This window comes from Acromyrmex echinatior, chromosome 6 (assembly GCF_024713525.1).
Source record: "Acromyrmex echinatior isolate Ae372 chromosome 6, ASM2471352v2, whole genome shotgun sequence".
NCBI lineage: Eukaryota > Metazoa > Arthropoda > Insecta > Hymenoptera > Formicidae > Acromyrmex > Acromyrmex echinatior.
The window spans coordinates 7,251,671-7,271,770 of record NC_141857.1 but is presented as its reverse complement, the minus strand read 5'-3'; the positions used below and the strand labels follow the sequence as shown (position 1 = coordinate 7,271,770).

Below are 20,100 nucleotides of genomic sequence, written 5' to 3'. Positions count from 1 at the left end.
AAAAATCTTTAAAATATTATACTGTACCACAACTACCATATTTTCAGGGTAAATTAAAAAAAATTTCTCCGTTTGCATTTAATTTGTTCTTTATTCAAATTTACCGGACGCAATTAGATACATGTATATTATATACATATATATAACACATTATGTATATAATACATTATATACATACGCATATTATATATATGTGCGAAGGTGTTCATATATAATATATAATATGATAAGAATAAAAAGAAGGGAAAAAAAATAAAAAGTCACACTTTGCTTAATAGTTTCATTATTCTCGTAAGAGCATGAATATCGGTTTGATAACATGCGATACGCGATGATAACGCGAAAACGGATGAATCGATTGCTGGTCGATTTCCACATGGATTAAATATCGGACAGTGTCATTGTGCACTAAGCGTTCCGACAATGATCGGCATTTCAATCATGAGTGATGCTTTGATATTAACCTGATTTCACTTGAAATCTTTTATCTGCCAAAGAGACTGATAACTTCTTTAATAAAATACGGGTCGTAAATCGTCTGTCATTTACATCCACGATTCTTTCTCGTTAAACTCTCTCCTATAATTCTCGACTGAATATCATTCTCGACCGATCAATACTTGTACTCAGAGGCAACAAAGATGAAGAGTGTATATTAGTGATGCAACAGAACAAGAGAAGCAAAGATAAGGCGCTCGAGAATGTTGCATTTCTCTTGCGTAATTAATCCTCCTTTTATTAATCATTCTTGTTAAATGATACTTCAGAGAATTCTCAGAGAGAGAGAAATTTTTTAACGTTTCCTCACATCGAAGGAACTAAAAAGACGCAAGTGTTCTATTCCGCCTATTCTCGTGTCGTATCTCCATGTGGGTATTAATCCTTTTAACGTGACGTAAAACGGAGTTATTTTAACATTTACAGGAAATATAAATGATAAGATAAGGAGTTAACAGAAGTAATGCAGAAACTGCAGTTTCAGGAAATTTCATCATTAGCATCTTTAATTGCGCGCAATAAAGAAAGTGTTGCTTCCTAAATTAATTCCATTACTCTCTAATTGAGAGTGATTAATAAAACGTGATATTTATTGAATATTTACCGGAATATCATTTCATCAGCGATCAAGATATGTCTACAAGATGAGCTCGAATAATTAAAAATTAATTCTAAAGAGTATGATGTCTTCTTAGCAAACTTAATTCTATGAAGTGTGATGTTTTTTAAGTGAAAATTACAATTTTTTAATGAAACATCTTTTATTCATTTTTTATTAATATGAAAATATTAATATATAACAATATTGGGAAATTTGATGATAACAGATAAAACAAAATTAACAAATAATATAGTAAGGGCTAGTTTTACCAACGCTTGCAGTTACTTGATCCGCTGATTAAATTTAAGAATTGCCAACTGCTAAACTGAAAACTTATCAACTCTAACATAATTTCTTGACAATAAATCTATTACAAAATATGTAAAAGTACTCGAAACGTATTTATATTTCTAATTATCTGTTACTCTTTTTCCTTAGTTGAATGAGTTAGAATTAATTAAGACAAATTTTAAAGTCTTGCTGTTGGCATTGTGATAACGAAGTTAATCGATCAATCAAGTAATCCACGTTGGTAAAACCGACCCATTAATATTCAACATCTTATCTGCTAGATAGTAATTAACTGCCTTTCGAATCTTCTTCTCAGCTTTTCTTCCAATACATTGCGAGACGTTCGAATGATGTACAAATAAATTGTCACTGAATAAGAAAAATTTATCCACAATACGAGTTTTACAGATTTGCAGGAAATTCAATGCAGAGGTCAATCGGTTATTTCCGCCTAAATTATTGTAACAGTCAGTGTGACATTTCAATTATTCATGCTTGCTTAACTGAAGCTAGACATATAACAATGTAAGCTAAAGTGCATATCATATATCTCAATCGTAGGTGATCAATATAGGTAATAACAACCACAGGCGGGCAATAACAACCGCCTCCTAAAGTAATATATATAGCATGTCGATTATACGCGATCGTGCGCGCGACGTTAATGTTGATCAACGCAACATTGATCATTTCCAAATTCGCAATATCAGTTTGTTTTCTATCATTAGACTGTACTAAAATTTTCCTTCTTGCTTTCGCCAAATTTCAAACATACAGAATGAATCTATAAATATATTTTATAATTTTATGAACGAAATACGTTCATGAAACTTTAAAACATATTTATGATCGACTCACCCTTATTTCACTTTAAATACATATACTAGTTTAGCTATAAAAAAAAGACTTAAAGTATGGTACATAATGATCACGACAATTGCAAAATTACTACTCTCATCTTTCGCTTCAGCGATTATGCTTATGGTCATCACCATCGCCTTTCTTGAAGCTCCATTTTTTCCCATGCTCGTGTCCCTCTTTCTTGCCATGCTTATGATGGTGATCGTAATGATGGTCATGGCCTTCGTCGACTTTATGGCCCTTGTGCTCGTGATGATGACCGCCTTTCTCGTGCTTCCCCTCCTTGCCATATTTCTCCTCGTGATCCGAACTGTCGTGGTGGCCCTTTTTCTCGTGGCCGCCCTTCTCCGATTCATGATCGTGATGGTGTTCGCCGTGCTTCTCTATGCCACCATCTTCGTTAAATTCATCAAAGAACTCTGTCTTCTTTTCGTATTCGTCCTACAAAATTAACAATAATGAAATAATTCCATAATCGCAATGTTTTCCTGATGAAAAAAAATTCTCATTATATATTACAATATTTTTAAGAATTTGTCGTATTTTATAAAAATTTTTGAAAAAATATCTTAAACTTTTCAGATTTTATAAGTTTTCTTCAGAAATTATAGAACAATAAGTTTTACAAATCTCTTTAAATATTTTTAATTCTAGAAAAGATATAGACTTTCTTTCTTAATACTTCTAAAAAATATTGCAATTTTTATTTAAAAAATGAAAGAAATTTTTTAGAAACTTATAAAATTATAAAAAAATTTTTTTTCATTTTCAGAAATTCTGAAAAATTATATTATATAAAAAATTCTAACAAAAATTTTAGGGTTCTATTTGAATAAGAACTTAATTTATGTACGATATACGTTACCTTTTTATGTACGGAATGTTCCCCATGAGTGCTGTGACCCTTCTTGTGTTCGCCTTTTTCGCCAAATTCAGCTGTCTTCTTGCCTCCTTCACCATGCTTATGTTCCTCGTGATATCCACCCTCTTCCTCGTGTTTCTTCTCTTCGCCGGCTTTTTCATCATACTGTTTGCTGGCATGCTCCTTATCGTGATGTCCCTTCTCAGCCTTCTCGTTTTCGTGCCAGACTTTATACCCCTACGAAACAGAAAATCATTATTAAATTTATACTGCCATGTACAAATAGAAAATCATTATTAAATTTATACTGCCAAAATTATTTAAAGTAGAATTTCACTCTTTAGAGAAACTAAATTCTTTAAAGTAGAATTTCACTCTTTAGAGAAACTACTTTAAAGAATTTAGAATGTATAATTCCATTATGTTTTTGTCTGTAAATATAATTTTGGCAGTATATATAAATTTAATAATGATTTTCTGTTTGTATACATGGTTGACTATGAATTTTTGAAGATATTGGGATACGAGTAAAGAACATTTAGGTATTATATATTCACTGATGAGGACCATATTCAAAGTCGAAACATTTGATTATGTATTTTATATGTATGGATGTTGAATAATAATTAGCGTTTATCAATTTCGGCTCTTTTAGTCTGGAAATTATATATATTATTGAATTTATATCCGTTAAAGCATTAATTATTAATTGTTAAACTATAAAATTATCATAAACTAATCCTATCATTCTAAAAATAATATAAATTTGTCACAGCCGCGCTATATTTTGTTGAAAATACGTTATTATTTTTGTTATTAGCAGCATAAATTAATGACATTATTAAATTAATTTTTTTACTAATGACGTTACTAATACTTTATTTATCCGACATCAACAAATATGACATAAATATGTAGTAAAATGACTAAATGAATGACGTTATTAATTGGTCAAAAAGATGATATTCATGATTAGATATACATTTTAAATAGATAACATAATAATAAATAGATAAATAACAAATAATCTAAAATGATTAGCTATTATCAAAATAATTATAACTTGCTATCTGGAATAATACAGAATTTGCATATAATTGTCACGATTTCTTTTTTTAATGTAAATAAAGCTTAATAAACAAACGCGATATTTAAAAGACAATTTACCTTGTCGCCTTTCTCTCCCTCATGCCCATGGTGTTCTTCTTCATGTTCTGCGCCGCCACCTTTTTCAAACTTGTAATTTTTTATATCTTTCTTCTTTCCATCATGCTCTTCATGTTTATGGGTTTCTGCGTGTTCCTGAGTCTCACCGTGCACATGATCACGCGCTTCCTCTTTGCCATTATCCTGATCTTCACCATCGTGTCTGCGATGGTCATCTTTGACCCTTTGATGATGATATTCCTCGTGTATGTGTGTAGGATTAGATTCACTAGATTCTTCGCTCAGATGCTTTTCGCGAAGCGAGTCTCTTCGTGGAGAAGCATAACTGTGATATTTCCGCTTATCATCATCATTGCTTTGTTCCTCTTCGTATCTTTCGTCTTGTTTATAAGAACGTAGATCTTTAGAACGTGGAGTAAACGGTTTGTTTTTGGCAACGCTCTCATCTTCAAATTCTTTGTACTTGCGATTTTGTCGATCCTTCTTATATTGGTTGTTGCCTATTAATTTCTTTTGATCTGAGCGATCGCGATATTCTTTATTCCGCTCATGAATTTCGTCATCATTATATAGTGATTCCAAATACTTATTCTTGTCTTCAAATCGATGATCAACATCATGTTCATCACGACGATCTTTTGGTTTGTTATACTTCTCATGGCGTGGATTTTCACGTTGTTTCTCATCAGAATTATCTCTATCATATCTGTACTTATTGTATTGACGATGATTATCGTCATTATCTTCATCTTTACTTTTGTCGATGTTATCATCATATTCTTCCTCTTCCGTTTCATCTTCCTCTCCACCGTCGTTATTCTCACGCCAAACATTCTCATATTTTTCGCGTCTATCATCATTTTTACTACTTCTGTCATTTTCATCATATTCATAATGTTTGTCTTGGTAATTATGGTTTTGCTGCAGATCACGATCTTCCTCTTCTTCTTCGCGATCTTTTTTCTCGCTCAGTTTATTCGGCGTCTTATAAGCTTTTTCATTGACTTGAGTTTTATAATTTTCAACATCGTCATCTTCTTTTTCAGTCACGTCAACGTCTTCGACGCGAGACTGTTCATTCGTTCCGACGTTTTCATCGCTGTTCTTCTTATGCTTTCCGTCTTGCAAAACGAATGATCTGCTATCGTAATACGGTGTAGGTTTAGAAGTAATAATAGGTCGGATGTTCAACAAAGTAGGAGTAAGAGGTTTTAAAGTTGCGTCAGGAAGAGTGGAAACTTGCTGTTGCGATGGCTGCACTGCTTGTTTAAAGTCTTGAGTAATTACTTTTGGCGTATTAAGTACATTAGGAACTGAATACAAATTTGAGAATTTTTTATATAACGCGATTTCAGGGTTTTCATTTAAACTTGATTTCTCATTACTGAGACTGTTGTAGCTGCTGATTGTAGGTAGGAAATCTTTCTTGCGAACAATTTGAGAGTCCTTCTGTCCCTGAGCGGTGTGCAAAGGGGATGTTTGACTGGGTATATAAGTCGTCGCGAAGTTCGTCTTCGTAACAGTCCGCTCCGTGGGACTCTCAGTAATGGCATAATAATCCGACGAGCCGTAACTTTGCTGATTATTAACGGTGACCAAAGGACTTCTCGTAGTATCAATTACATCAGTATAAAAAGTTTTGTAATCTGTAAGAGTAGTCTTTTTCCCTACGGGACTCGTTGGCAAACTCGCTTCGGTGCTAACAATTGTTGCTGAATTTCCTTCAGGATTGAGATGGTTCGTACGCTTTATTGGGATATAACGGCGTGTCGCGAGCGGATTAAATAGATCTGTTGGAAGAACCAATGGAAGAATGTTTGCGGAAGAACGGACAATCTGTTGTTGACGATTGAAATCCGTTGGCAAAACGCTCGGTTTTCTATGTGACGCATCATTTGTGATGACAAATGAATTGGGCGATTGTAATATGGAAAATGGTCTTGGCACTATGTTGTACTTCTGCGGTAATTGATCAGTATTCGCATAATTGGAAACATTCAAATTTTTGAAATTATTTACATTAATAATGTTATTAAAGTTGCTATTATTTAATTGTGTTAATGGAGGTACAGTTTGAATTGAAGAGTCTTTAACATCCCATTCATGACGGGTTTTAGGATTCTTCGTTGGATCGGAATAAACGTTTGAAGTTGGTACAGATAATGATTCGTTCTTCACCTTCGTTTTTCCATTGGAAACCTTGAAATATCCTACAGGCGTGCTTGGTTTACTACTAGCAGATTCCTCGTCGAAATTTGATTCTTCGTCTAATGAGAATCGTGGAGTTGTGGCGGTGCGATTTAATTGCAAATATTTCTTAAGTAATCTTTTCGATTTCTTGCTGTTTGAAGTAGGTAATGTAAATGTAGGCTCAACATCGGAATGTGACTTCTCCGCTCTGTCGTTAATCGCCGAAGGGATTCCCTTCGGAATATAAATTTGCTTCAGTTGCTTTTTTGCCAAGGATAAATAGGGATTTAATGCTACATCAGCATTGTTCACTGTCAATTCAGGCGCTTTCCGCGAGATATTTTTCAACACCTCGGCGTAAGCCCTCTCGATATCTGTTATCGATCCTTCAACCTTATCGTGAACATCTAAGGAACAAATATACATACGTATATACATACATACATACATACATACACACACACACACACACACACACACACACACACACACACACACATATATATATATAGTAACAAAATATTGCAATTGTTATAAATAGGTTTTATAAAAATTAATATATTATAATAATAAAAGTAACAGTGACGGCGTAATGATCCAGGCACAACGTTGATAAGATTAAAATTTAGTGTTAAACATTTTCTTGATTAATAAACTTAAACTTCCAAACATTTTACTCGTGGTTTAAAAGGATTCAAATATGCGGAACTACATTTCTCGGAAAAAATATTTTATATATAATTATATAAAATCATATATAAATAATTTTATATAAATGGACATATTTTATATATAATTGTATATAATTATATATATTTTTATATGATTTTATATAATTATATATAAAATATTTTTTCGCGGATTTATACTAGCTTGTAAGTTTTTATCCACTAAAGATGGATAAAACTTACTTTAATATGAATCGAAATTGTTTGGGAGTTTAAGTTTATTAATAAAGAAAGAGTTTAACACTAAATTCAACAATAATTGAAAGTGCTTTATACTTATAGCCAAGACTATATAATGTCAAAGAAAAGTAATTTTGTTTTATTTACCGTGAGTATCGTTCGAACCATCGATGATTTTCCTTTTAGTCTTTCTCGTTGTGAGTCTCTGCGGTTCGTACTTCGCGATCACATGACTCATCATTTCCAGCTCATCTTCTTCATTCGCGTTAATGACCGCAGCACGCGATTGTGCCGCATCTTGATCGTCCTGATCTGATGATGTCTTCGAACGTCTGCTCTCCTGTATCTCGCGTTTAGACAAAAGCGAGAATACCTCATCGTCGAGCTTCGATGCATCTTTTGCTACTGCATTCGCAATTACGCGGGTGTTATTTCCACTTCCGGCAATGATTACTTCTTCCAAAATAATTTCGCTATCGCTTGTGTTTGAAATTTTCGTGGGGTTGCGTTCTGCGTCACCAACTTGTAATGTTAACTGCACATAGATCGATATTGATTATGCAATCTGTATTGTAAATATGTAAATTAAACCCTAATTGTTTAATAAATTAGATATAATTAGATATAAGTTTGTAAAAAATATAGGTAAATTAATTTGTAAGATAATTTTATAGTTATATGATAAAAATTAATAGCAAAATAAAAGAAAAGTCTTTGTAACCTAATGGAGATCAATAAAATTTACATCTATATATAAAGCAAACACATCCTGCAAACTTTACTTCATGAATCATAAAATATCAATAAAATTTTAATTTGTTTGAAAAACAATCATTTTATTTTTTCTTCAATTATCATATACTTACGCGGTAAGAGCAATAATTACTCATAAACATGATAAAATTTATTAGTGTTAAATATGTCACACATTAATTAGATTAGACAAGACCCCTGTATATATTTCACAATATTCGGCACCATATCACTTTATCGCTCCTACTCCACCATTCTAATTAAAAGTTGACGTAAACATGTGCCAATCTTTGCCGTTGACAGCTCTTGCGTTTGCTCATTTATTGTGAATTATTTATTTTGCCATTTGTCGCGTGTATATTATCATTGCAAAACATTGCAACATGCTACGAGAGAAATTAATCAAATCCATATCGGTTAATTCGGATAGTTATTTTTATTCTTTGTGTTTATATTGTATTTATCGCTAAGACGATCTTTTGTTGATCAAACTTTTTTTTATTGTGAAATCTCTAGAAAACAAATTTATTAAAAAAAATTAAGATTCGACTTCTGTGATAATAAAAATTCGCTCTTAAAGCTTTCTTACTGAGAGAAAAATTTTTGATATGTGACTATAATTAAATGTAATTATTTCTGCTATAATGTTAGTAATAATAATTATTATAAATGTAGTTTTATCATATTTTAAATAATATATATTACATATATATATAGTTTAAAATATATATTGCATATATAATTGGCACCAAAATAACATTAGCATAATAATCATAATTATAGTAATATATATAATTATAGTCACAGATACACCAAAAGCTTTTTGTCACATTACACAAATAACAACATTTTTAAATTTTTCTAAGAATAATACAAAAATCTACATTGAAGCTCGAAGACACAGAATCTGACGGAAGATGCAAGATTTTTATGACCGACGAAGGATTGAGATTAAAATATTACCAAATAAATTAGCAATAGTAGCACCATGACTATCAGCTTCCGGAAGGTTTTCATTATTCGAATCCGCGACAAAGACTGAACCACGTTCCTGATGCGGCCAGACAATTATATCGAGCCGTTTCCTCTATCAGAAAACCATTCGCGAATGATATGACAGTTTCACAGCGATTAGGCACCTCAAAGTGTCGAAGGAACCGCCGACAATCAGTCCTGCATCGATCGCTCCTTCGATTCGGCTTCCTCCTTTCTCTGCTGATTGCACAAGATCGTCGCTCGGCCGAAGCCGATATCTGAAAGCACATCCCGATCTCTTATTATTTAGTCTATTATTAATGGACATTGTGCAACATGCCACGTTTTTACGCGTCAAGTATCGTAACATGGAGGAAATGATATTTCCATACGGAAAGAATAGTTTCGTTTATATCGAGGTATATAAAAATTTAACTACACACAGATATGAAAATAATTTTATTAAACTATTAAAATAATTTAATAAAATTATTGTGTAAGAAATTCAAGCATGATGAGCAATTCAAAAAATTTTGACATTATAGAAGCTATGCATTTCGCGTTATCTATATTCATTTTTAAAATGCCACTTAGTAAGTAAATTTGAACATTCTAACAAGCAATTAAGCGTCCTAATAATTATTTTCGTATTCCAATAAAATCATTTTTATGATTTATATGTAGCTAGATTTTTAGAAATTTCAGCAAAATTATTCTTTTCGTATAAGGTATGCCACATCACGATTTACAATTTCTTTCATGCCATTTTTACTGGTGGTTGCAACACATTAGCATTTATATGCAATATACTGCGCCTGCGTTACTCGATTTAGCATAATGTCGCATGACTTACGAAACCCGGCTATCGAAAGTGAAATGAATTTGTAATATTGTTCAATCGAAATTAAACAAAATCGCCGTTGACAAATCCATTGATCGCTACGCAAATAAATTTTGCATTTCTACGTAGAAATCACATTGTTGGATTTTCATAATCCACTGTCGGATTAATGTCGCACATTTGCATATCGGATATCATAATAATGTACGTCGCGTAAAGTCACACACGATCTCCTGCGGTTTCTGGTGTCACGTAGATAATTATTTCAAAGGATACTGTACGAACAGAGCAAATTGTTAGACGCAAGAATTGATTGCAAATAAAATAAACCGCAAATCATTATTTTAATTCTACGTCGAAGAACACAGTTTAACAGTTAATTTTCCTTTTATTCTTTTTCATAAATCGAAAAACATTGCTTTCTTTCCTGTTATTTCCCTCATAAAAAAAGAGTCACAGTAAAATCATGATGACGTGCGAATGTTAGCTTTGTCACAGATGTGACGGCATATCGCTATGATATTATTATGAAGCTGTAATGAAAATTACATCTTAAAGTAACATTGCTATGACATACACAAATTAAAACATCAATGTTACTATAATCTCTTAATTATCTCACAACGACATTTGTGACTATTGTGATTATAATGTGACTTTTGTTGCTATTATTTTGTTGCTGTGATTTTGTTACGTGTCTATACATACTTTTTCCTTTGTTATTTATATTTTATTTTTTATCTTTTTTCATTTTGAAAATATTAACATATATTGTATTCTTCTAAAGCAATTTTAATGATGTTCTTTTAAAAGCAGTTAAGACAATAATATTGTAATTTCAGATATAATAAATACAATTTATTCGATTAGGTAAAATTTAGATTGATTATGTCAGCCGAAGTGAAAAGAAGTTTCTTGGAGCGACTTTTCACGCGATCAAATTTCTGCGCGCATTCAAGCCTAAATTGGATAGCTGTAGTTGCATACCGCGTCAATGTTCGGTAACCCCAGACTGCGTCTTAATTAAAAGACGTAATTGAAGAGAATTTATTATGCAAGTAAATTGTCATGGTAAAAACATTTCGAAACTTCGACGAATTCGATTTGAAAAGGCACCTGCAATGGGATTTTGAAATGTTAGAAGAGAGTTTATATCGTTAATTAAACGATTAAACGATATTAAATAATTAATACAATATTTATATTATATAATGTTATACAATTCTATTACATTTTTTATATTATATAATACTTAAATTTGTTATAATAAATGTAATATTTGATTTACAAATAAAAGATACAATTGCTAATTAATGTAACTTTTTATTCATTTACTCAGAATTTTCATGTAATACATTATTATATTTATAATTTATATATAGATTCCTTAATTAATTGATCTTTCCCTAAGAAAAATAACAATCAGTTATCTTTTTAAAGACAGTTATCTTTTTTAAGAAATTGGAAATGAAAGTCAAAAAGTCTTTTAAGAAAATAAATTACAGTTAAATATTGTAGAAACTTTATAATATATTTCTAATTTAATATGTGTATATGTGTATTTCTTATTCAATTTCAAATAATATGGTATAAATATAAATATAAATAATATGGAAACATATATGATATATGTTTTTTTAGGCTTTTACAAATATTATCTTCAGAGATACCAAAAGGTTTGCGGGTTATCGCTATGTTTTTATCTACTGCTAATGACAACGTTTCGTAGACATTTATCGCTCATATTTTCATGACTTTGTTAAAATAAATGTCAAACATTGACAAAATATATATTTCAAAGATACCAGGTTTGAACTTCTGCTGGTACGATACTGGTATGATCAGTATCAGCTCCTCGCCCTGATGAAATGAATGGCAAGGTTTAAATCATCTAGTATTTTTGAAATATTTTTTTGTTAATATTTAACAAATAATAATTTTTCATGAAAATATGAGCGATAAAAGATCTATAATGTTAAAAATTGAGAACTTGCGAGAAATAATTACTTTCATCAATCGGTATCAAAGAAACATCAGTTTTCTTAGCCAAAGAATCTACAAATTTATGATTTTTGGACAAAAGATAATCTGTAATTTTAGGTACTAGATTTTAGGTACCATATAAAATACGCATCGATGAATACGACCATGGAATCAGTTTTTTCTTCTCGCCATCTTGGAATTCATGAACTTCGTCAGGCACATGAAGCATTTTGACAGTTTTTTAACTACGAGTTCTACACAGGCAAATAGTCATCTTTAACAATCTCTCAATGCAATCCCCATAAATCTATCGTCCCAGCGGTATTTGCGACGACGGATGTTTTCTAACCTCGATATTGTACGCAGCGATCTTTCTTATTCCCGTGTGAAATTTAACGTACGACTTCGAAAAATCGAACACGAGAAACTCGAAAAGATAGAAACATCGTATGAAATGGCTCCCTTATCTTTTCAGTCTCATGCAAATTAAAGACTCCTCAAAAATTCCTTGGTGATAATAATAGAAGTAGCAAACGTAATAGGTTTATTTCTCTTTTTTATATATACAATTATATAATATATAACATATTATATATATATATATAAAGTCGTTTTCTTTCCTGCTTTGTACAAGATTTGTGCGTATATCTTAATTTCATTTTATTTCTTCAGCTGTAAACATATATATGTCCAACTGAAAACTTTACAGTTTTTTTTAATAACAAGTAAATTAATTTTACTTGCAATTTTAGGAATAATGTAAATATATTATATGTTGCGATCATAACATAAATAGGTAATTAAAGTGAGGTGTCATTTTAATTTTGTTTATATTATGCTATATTATTTCAATTTTATAATTTAAATTATAAATTTTTACCTAGTTTGTACATTTTAATTATTATCTATGGTTCTGTTATTAAAGAATGATTTTGCTAAAATCTGAAAATCTGAAAATTTTTTTTAGCCGGAAACAAAGCTGAAAATAATCTTGTTATATCATTAAAATAATTATGAAAATAACAAAAAATCTTTAAGCTGATTAAACATCTATATTATTTCACGCGTTCTATATAATTATTTTGTAGTTTTAATACAACAAAATTATTTTCAGATCTATATCTAGCTAAATTTTTAGATACTTTTATTAAATTGTTCTTTCTGTGTTTGTTCATCATATAATTGCGAACTTGAGGAACAATTGCTTAGCAGCATCTAAATAAATTTGCATTAAAATCAAGCTAATCACCGTGCATACATTGGCAGATTAATTGTATGTACATACAATAATCGATTATTAGAAATTGGATAGTAAATTCATCAAAAAATAGAGTCATCGGGCACAATTATGTTTCAATCAATCCTCTCTCGGTAATATATTTACATTATAGCGAGATTATATACTACACCAAATAATTGTGTTAATACATCGCAAAATACATTAATTACAGAAACACTAGATAACAGAAAAAAGATAATACTAAATAATTAACACGTATACACACTATGAAAATCGAAAACAATTTATATTTTTACTAGATAATATAAAAAGTAATCCTTTTAACCTTTTATCCTTTTGTAGCTCTCAAATTTTTAATCAAATTTATGCCAAATGATGGGATATATGATTGGACATTAATCTCAGAAAAAATTTAATTGCAATTGCCTAAATGATCGCAATTAAAAATAAAATCAAATTATCATAATTATAAAAGTGTGCTAAAATAAGATAAATGTAAGAATTTTAGTTTTGCTAAAGAAGACGAAGACTCGCAAGATTACCTTGATGCCATACATCTGCATCAGAATGTACGAGTTGTTTAATCGCACAATACAACGTGCATTGAAGCGCAACCAGTTTTATGCTAAGATTTTCACTTTTCCCATCGATCAGAGTTAATAAAAAAAGTGACAATACGACGCAATGTTCGAGAAATTATACTCGCTCTATAAGGTAAGAGAGATGACTATACATTTATTATATTACATATATTTTTACTTATATTTATATTTAAATTATATTATACATATATTAAATAAAACTTATATATTATAATTGTAAAAATCTAGTAACAAATTTGTACGTCACTTGTTTGACGACAAGAATAAGATTGTTGCTGTCATCATAAGTCTTCTTAATCCTACATTATTACATACATAGGTTTTTTAATGTAATTACTTGCGTATCTGACAATCCAACATCACAATTTTCATTATTTTTATGTTTTACAATTAAATAAAGATTAATAATATTTTATACACTCTTCAGATGAAAATAAATACAAGAAAAAATTGTTTAATTGTATTATAAACCAATTTGTACTAAATATAATGTGTATATAGTATTAAACATTTAGTGAATTTATAAAGCGTAAGTGTCCACTCGAGTAATTAATAAGCTCAATGCACATGGTACTTGTCACTCAATATACAACCTCAATCTATCCGTAAAATTCTCAACAAATCGGATGTAAATAAAACGCATTTGACAATTATGTAAATATAAAATTTGTCGCGTCTCATCAATGATGATTTGATTTCGACCATTTATGTCCTGATGCATGTCCGTCTTTATGGCCGTGTTTCTCATCATGTTGATGATGACTATCGTGTCCCTCTGCCGATTTATGACCTTTCTTCTCGTGATGATGATGACCTCCCTCATGTTTTTTATGTCCACCATGATGACCCTGAAATAAAAACGAAATCGCTGTTGGATTGACGTAATAGTTGTTAAAAACATTTGATAAAGAAATGATAAAGAAAATAACTTTAATATAACTATGATTAGGATATACTATGATTAGGATTATTATTAATATTAATTAATAAGTATGATAATTACGACTATTATAACTATAATAATTTTAATAAATAATGACCTCGTGATGTCCCGATTGCAGATGACCCTTCTTTTCATGTCCACCTTTCTTGCCCTCGTGTTCTTCATGCCAACCACCGTGTTTTTCGCTTCCTCCATCCTCGTGATATTCATCATAAAAATCGTGCTTTTTCTCATATTCATCCTGGACACAATTTACATGTTAATTCAAAATTTTCACAAATATTAGAATCTTTATATTAAAAATGTTTATACTAATAATTATAATATAGTATATATGTATATATTTTTATTTTTCATTTTGCAAAATAACATTATTAAATACATTTATAATAATGTTTATTTCTAATAAATCATTTTAGTAGGATAACTATATAAATTAAAAAATGAAACATTAATTATAATATTATAATTTTTCAAAATAATTCTAGAATTCATATTGATACAACCTGTTAACACATATAACTTAAAGATATATAGAATGTTAAATGTAAATAATAGAAGCCCAGATAGTCATGTCGAATAGAAGCCTTGTACGGCTTGATCTTGTAATCTTGAAAAGCTTTAATATCTGTATAAGTGTATATACTATCTTGTTTTTAATTATATTAACCACAATTGATGTATTTTCTAAATTACAACGGATATTAACAAAACAAATTAATTTGAAATATTTAGAATATACAATAATCGTATTGATCAACGAGATGCGTACATTACACGATTTGTACCTTTTTGAAGACGCTGTGTTCTCCTTTTGTACTATGTCCTTTTTGGTGCTTGCCTTCTTCGCCAAATTTTGCTTCCTTTTCACCTTCTTCGCCATGATGTTCCTCACCATAATGGCCAGCTTCTTCGTGATTCTTTTTCTCCTCGCCGTCTTCCTCGTCATATTCTTGCTTGTGTTTCTCCTTGTCGTGGTGTCCCTTATCGCTTTTCTCAAATTCGTGGAAAGCTTTGTAACCCTTTTCCAATCAATAATTATACGTTATTGATAAGTTAAAAAATATTATATACATAAACACACACACACACACATACACACATACACACACACACACACACACGCACACCATACGTATATACAGAATGTCGCAGAATGACCGCCAAATATTTCATATGCTAGTAGAACGGATTAAATTGACAATGAGTCCTCTACCATGCAATTTTCGCAATAGTTAACAAGATATTAATTAATAAAAATCACCGAATATTGGTTTTCAATAATAATTTTTTATTTAAATACTATCAACTTTATAAAAAAAAACAGCAAGAGATAAGACAATTATTTATTTTCTTCTCATAGAGTTTTGAAAATTTTTTCATAATTTTTTAATATTGCATTTTCTCATATTGGTAAAAATAATTACCAGTAAGAAAATGCAATACTAAAAAGTTAATAAAAAATTCTAAAAAAAATTCTTAGAACTCTGAGAAGAAAATTAAGAAATAATTGTTGTCTCTTGTTGTTTTTTTGTAAAGTTGATACTTGAGTAAAAAATTATTAAAAATCAACATTCAGTAATTTTTTGTAATTAATATCTTGTTAAATATTGCGAAAGAGGACTTTTCGACTTAGTTTTTAATCCGCTCTATCAGTATACAAAATATTTGGCAACATACACTATAAATCTCTTTATCAAAAATGTCAAACAATTCAATTATCTTAATGTTACATTTACAAATTTAGATTATTTGTATTAAAATATACTTAATATATTATACATTCTTTTTTTATATGAATTGTTCTTTTGATTCTTTAAAATTAATTAGTCCTTTTTAATTAACATAAATTAAATGTTTTTTACAGACCCATCAGTCAGTAATTGTAACATATACAGATTTTAACGTCAGTTCCAGAGAAGGATTGACATGATAATAATAATAACGGACAATGAAGGACAAAAATATATTACTTATATTTTGACAAACACACGTCAGACATTGTGGTTTGTGGCTGAAGCTTCCGTTCTATTAAAAAACGTTGATGAATTCGTGGTATTGTTTATAGAATATCGCAATTCCGACATAAAGAAACAAAATCATTGCTCGCTTTCCCCAAATGCATGCATTAGAATTCCTCTCACTGCAGTGAGAGGAATTTGCAGAAATATAAAACAATATCGAGAAATATTCAATACAAAGAGATGAAATATCATACTTTACAATTGCGCGCCAAATGCTTCTTATAGATCGAAGCCTGTCTTGTTCTTCAGGTATAATAATTGTAACAAAAAAGAAAAAACTATGCAATATATATTCTCATGATTGTGAACTAGGAGATACGAAGCCCTGTGGTGATTATATTACAAGTAATAAAAAAAGAAAGAAAGCGTTGACAACACATAGATGGCAATGGCCTGAACGTCAATAGCAGCTGGAAAACGAAGTGTCATAGATACCTTATCATCCTTATGACCGTGCACATTGTGATGATCCTCGTCGTGCTTCGAGCCGGCACCCTCCTCATGATGTCTGTCGCCGCCTGTCCGAAATATATAATAAAATATAAATAAAGCTATATTGAATTTTTATTATTGATGAGAAACAACGCTCTCGCTTTCGTTTAATGAATAATTTGTGCGTCAAAAAGGAGATTATTTATCCTAAGAAGGAAAATCAGAATAAATCGAATCTTTTCGCTTCTCATTCACAATTCAAGATCATCCGTTATCATCATACTTGCAAATATTATTGTTTTCAATCCACGAGGTAAACAAAAAAGAAATATCGGAAAAAAATTATGCGGAAAGAACAATTTTGTTGAAATCTTAAACTCAGATGCAGATCTGAAAATAATTTTGTTTGACTATCAATGTAGGATATTTAAGAACAGGGAGCAATGCTGCAAAAAGACGTTTTGACATTTCAGTAATCAGCTTGAGCATCCTACATTATTTTAATAGTCTAATAACGTTTATTTTCAGATCTATAAGTTAAATTTTTAAATACTTTAACAAAACCATACTTTCCATGTAACTGTTTGCTTTTTTCGTTAACAGAAAAATAATAGTATAAGATGTAAAAACTTTACTGTCAATAGTACTTGAACGTTTGAATACTTTCTTTTTAAATAAATTATAAATCAACTGCGATGAGAACACGCCATATGTATATATCTCACATAATATGTATATTTCAACAAAATTGTTTGAATTGTAATGATATCAAAAATAAAAATGGATCCGAATCAATTGTTAAAGATTAAATGCTACAAATGCGACATATTGAAACAGTGCAAGTATCGAGTGCGCTTGTAATTCTCTGACACATATGAATTAGCACGATCGGCGGCAGATCCGTATAATTCACTGCAGCTTTGCTATTGAATTTCTGCTCATCAACGTCATAAACAATTATTTCATTTGCTATCGGATGAAAGAGGATATATGCAAAAATAAAGACAATCCTGCAAAAAATATTATATAATTTTCGCAACTAAAATTTAGCAATATTTGCTTTATTTCTTTATATTACAAATTTCATTTATTAAATGATTTTATTTAGTTTAGTTTCTTTATTATTTTTATTTATGTTTTTACAAACAAAATGACAGTTGTAATTCACCTTTATGATCCGTAGCCTCCGCGATTAAATCCTTGGAGTATCGGAATCCAGCTGGAGCTTTGCTGATCTTTCTTATCGCTGACGTGCTATCAAGAAGGAATGTCAAGATCAGCAACAACCATAGTATCCTCAATTCTCCGACGCATAATGTCATTTCGCTACTGTTCCGCATAAAATAAGAAGTAAATTCGAAGAACAAGATGAGGCACTGAGATGCATCTGCAATCGTGGCGTCGATTTATTGCGCTGATATTACCTTTCATCGGACGTTTTTCCTCACCACCGTCAGCCAGGCAATCATCTTTTTCCTGATGTCTCTGAAAGAACTTTCCTCTTCCGGACGGAAGATAACAGCGCGGAAAAAGGATGCGTTTTCTTACATTATTATCGCTACTTTCACTCGCCGTATTCATTGTTCACGGTATGAACAAGAACAATAAAACTGTGAGCAAACAATATATTTTACTCTCGTCTTCGGTTATTAACGTTTCAGATTTTAATTTATTAATGTCCTCTTGCTTTAAATAAATTTAAATTATTAATTTAATATTTTAATTTATCTAATCCAATTTATACACAATTTTGTTTTATTATTTATATAAATACATATTTGAATTTTGTAAACGTATTTATATATTTTATTATATTTTATATATATATATATATATATATATATATATATATATATATACTTATACATTTTATACACTGTAGTTTTCTCTCTTTTATTCTGAAAGGTCGAAAATATATAAAAAATATTGCAAAGGGATAAACACTTGGCGTCGCTACTAAAATATATAAGTACTCCATTCACAACTATACATTTCGTTCGTAAGTGTATTTTATTTATACTTTCTTTAAAAAAAGAAATAAAGGTTATGACTTTTACGAAATCTAATACTTTTTTTCCTTTTAAAATCAGGAACAAGAAGAGGACATTCTGACCTTTACAATAATTAATTGATAAATTTAAAAAAAATAATAAATTTCAAAAAATCAATTCATTAAAGAAATTGTTATTTAGATAACAACAATTAATAAACTTTCTTCCTCGAAAAGAATCTTGGGATATGTCCATGACTGAATATAAAATTTTTGAGATACTGACAATGAGCCACTGAACAAATATCAGTCCGATCAGAACTTGTATTATACACAGTCAAGAAGAGACGAAGCCGTCATGCAAACAGTTAATAATTACTCTTTCTCTCTGAAATGTCTATCCCGTCATGAAGCAACTCTCGGCTTTCCCTGTTTCATTTTCACCTTTCACCACTATGGAAAAGCCGATAAGTCACACGAAAGGATATTTTAATACGATTTCTGCATAATGAATTTATCTGCCGCATAATTAGAATTATTAATGCGCTCTATGTGTACGTGCTGAATTGTTTCACATTAATGAGTTACAACTGTTTCTCTATATTGCAATTTGCTTCGCAACTTAAATGTTTCTCCGACATGATCATTGACTACTTATAACGAAAAAATATTTGTGTAAATTTTTTATTAATTTTTCTTTATTTTTAGTTATAAAAAATGTAACTTTACTTTTGACCCAGAGTGAATTTGTTGTCACAAAAAACATATCGATAAACATATCGATTTATCTAGATGTTAGTTATCTATGTAAGACATTCTGTCAAATTTTATTTCTCTATTATTTTTTAAAATATACATTTATTTTAACAATTTCTTATTTCATATTTTTTCAATCAATTTTGAATTTCATTGAATAAGCACTAAGGCATAACATACAGC

General features: G+C 30.1%; 2 protein-coding genes across 2 annotated transcripts; both read right to left on the bottom strand.

Moving 5' to 3' along the window:
* Window positions 1–1,240: 1,240 nt before the first annotated feature.
* Window positions 1,241–9,309, bottom strand: LOC105154106 (uncharacterized). Its single transcript, XM_011069402.2, has 5 exons — window positions 9,095–9,309; window positions 7,526–7,913; window positions 4,281–6,877; window positions 3,117–3,350; window positions 1,241–2,692 (listed from the first exon to the last, which is right to left on the bottom strand). Exons 1-5 carry the CDS (start codon window positions 9,146–9,148, stop codon window positions 2,357–2,359), a joined length of 3,609 nt encoding a protein of 1,202 aa, XP_011067704.1. The 5' UTR covers window positions 9,149–9,309; the 3' UTR covers window positions 1,241–2,356.
* A 5,008-nt stretch (window positions 9,310–14,317) lies between these two features.
* Window positions 14,318–18,511, bottom strand: LOC105154105 (uncharacterized). The gene is made up of 5 exons (XM_011069401.2): window positions 18,340–18,511; window positions 17,175–17,257; window positions 15,504–15,737; window positions 14,813–14,956; window positions 14,318–14,620 (listed from the first exon to the last, which is right to left on the bottom strand). The coding sequence occupies exons 1-5, from the start codon at window positions 18,509–18,511 to the stop codon at window positions 14,453–14,455; spliced, it is 801 nt and encodes a 266-aa protein (XP_011067703.2). The 3' UTR covers window positions 14,318–14,452.
* Window positions 18,512–20,100: the final 1,589 nt, after the last annotated feature.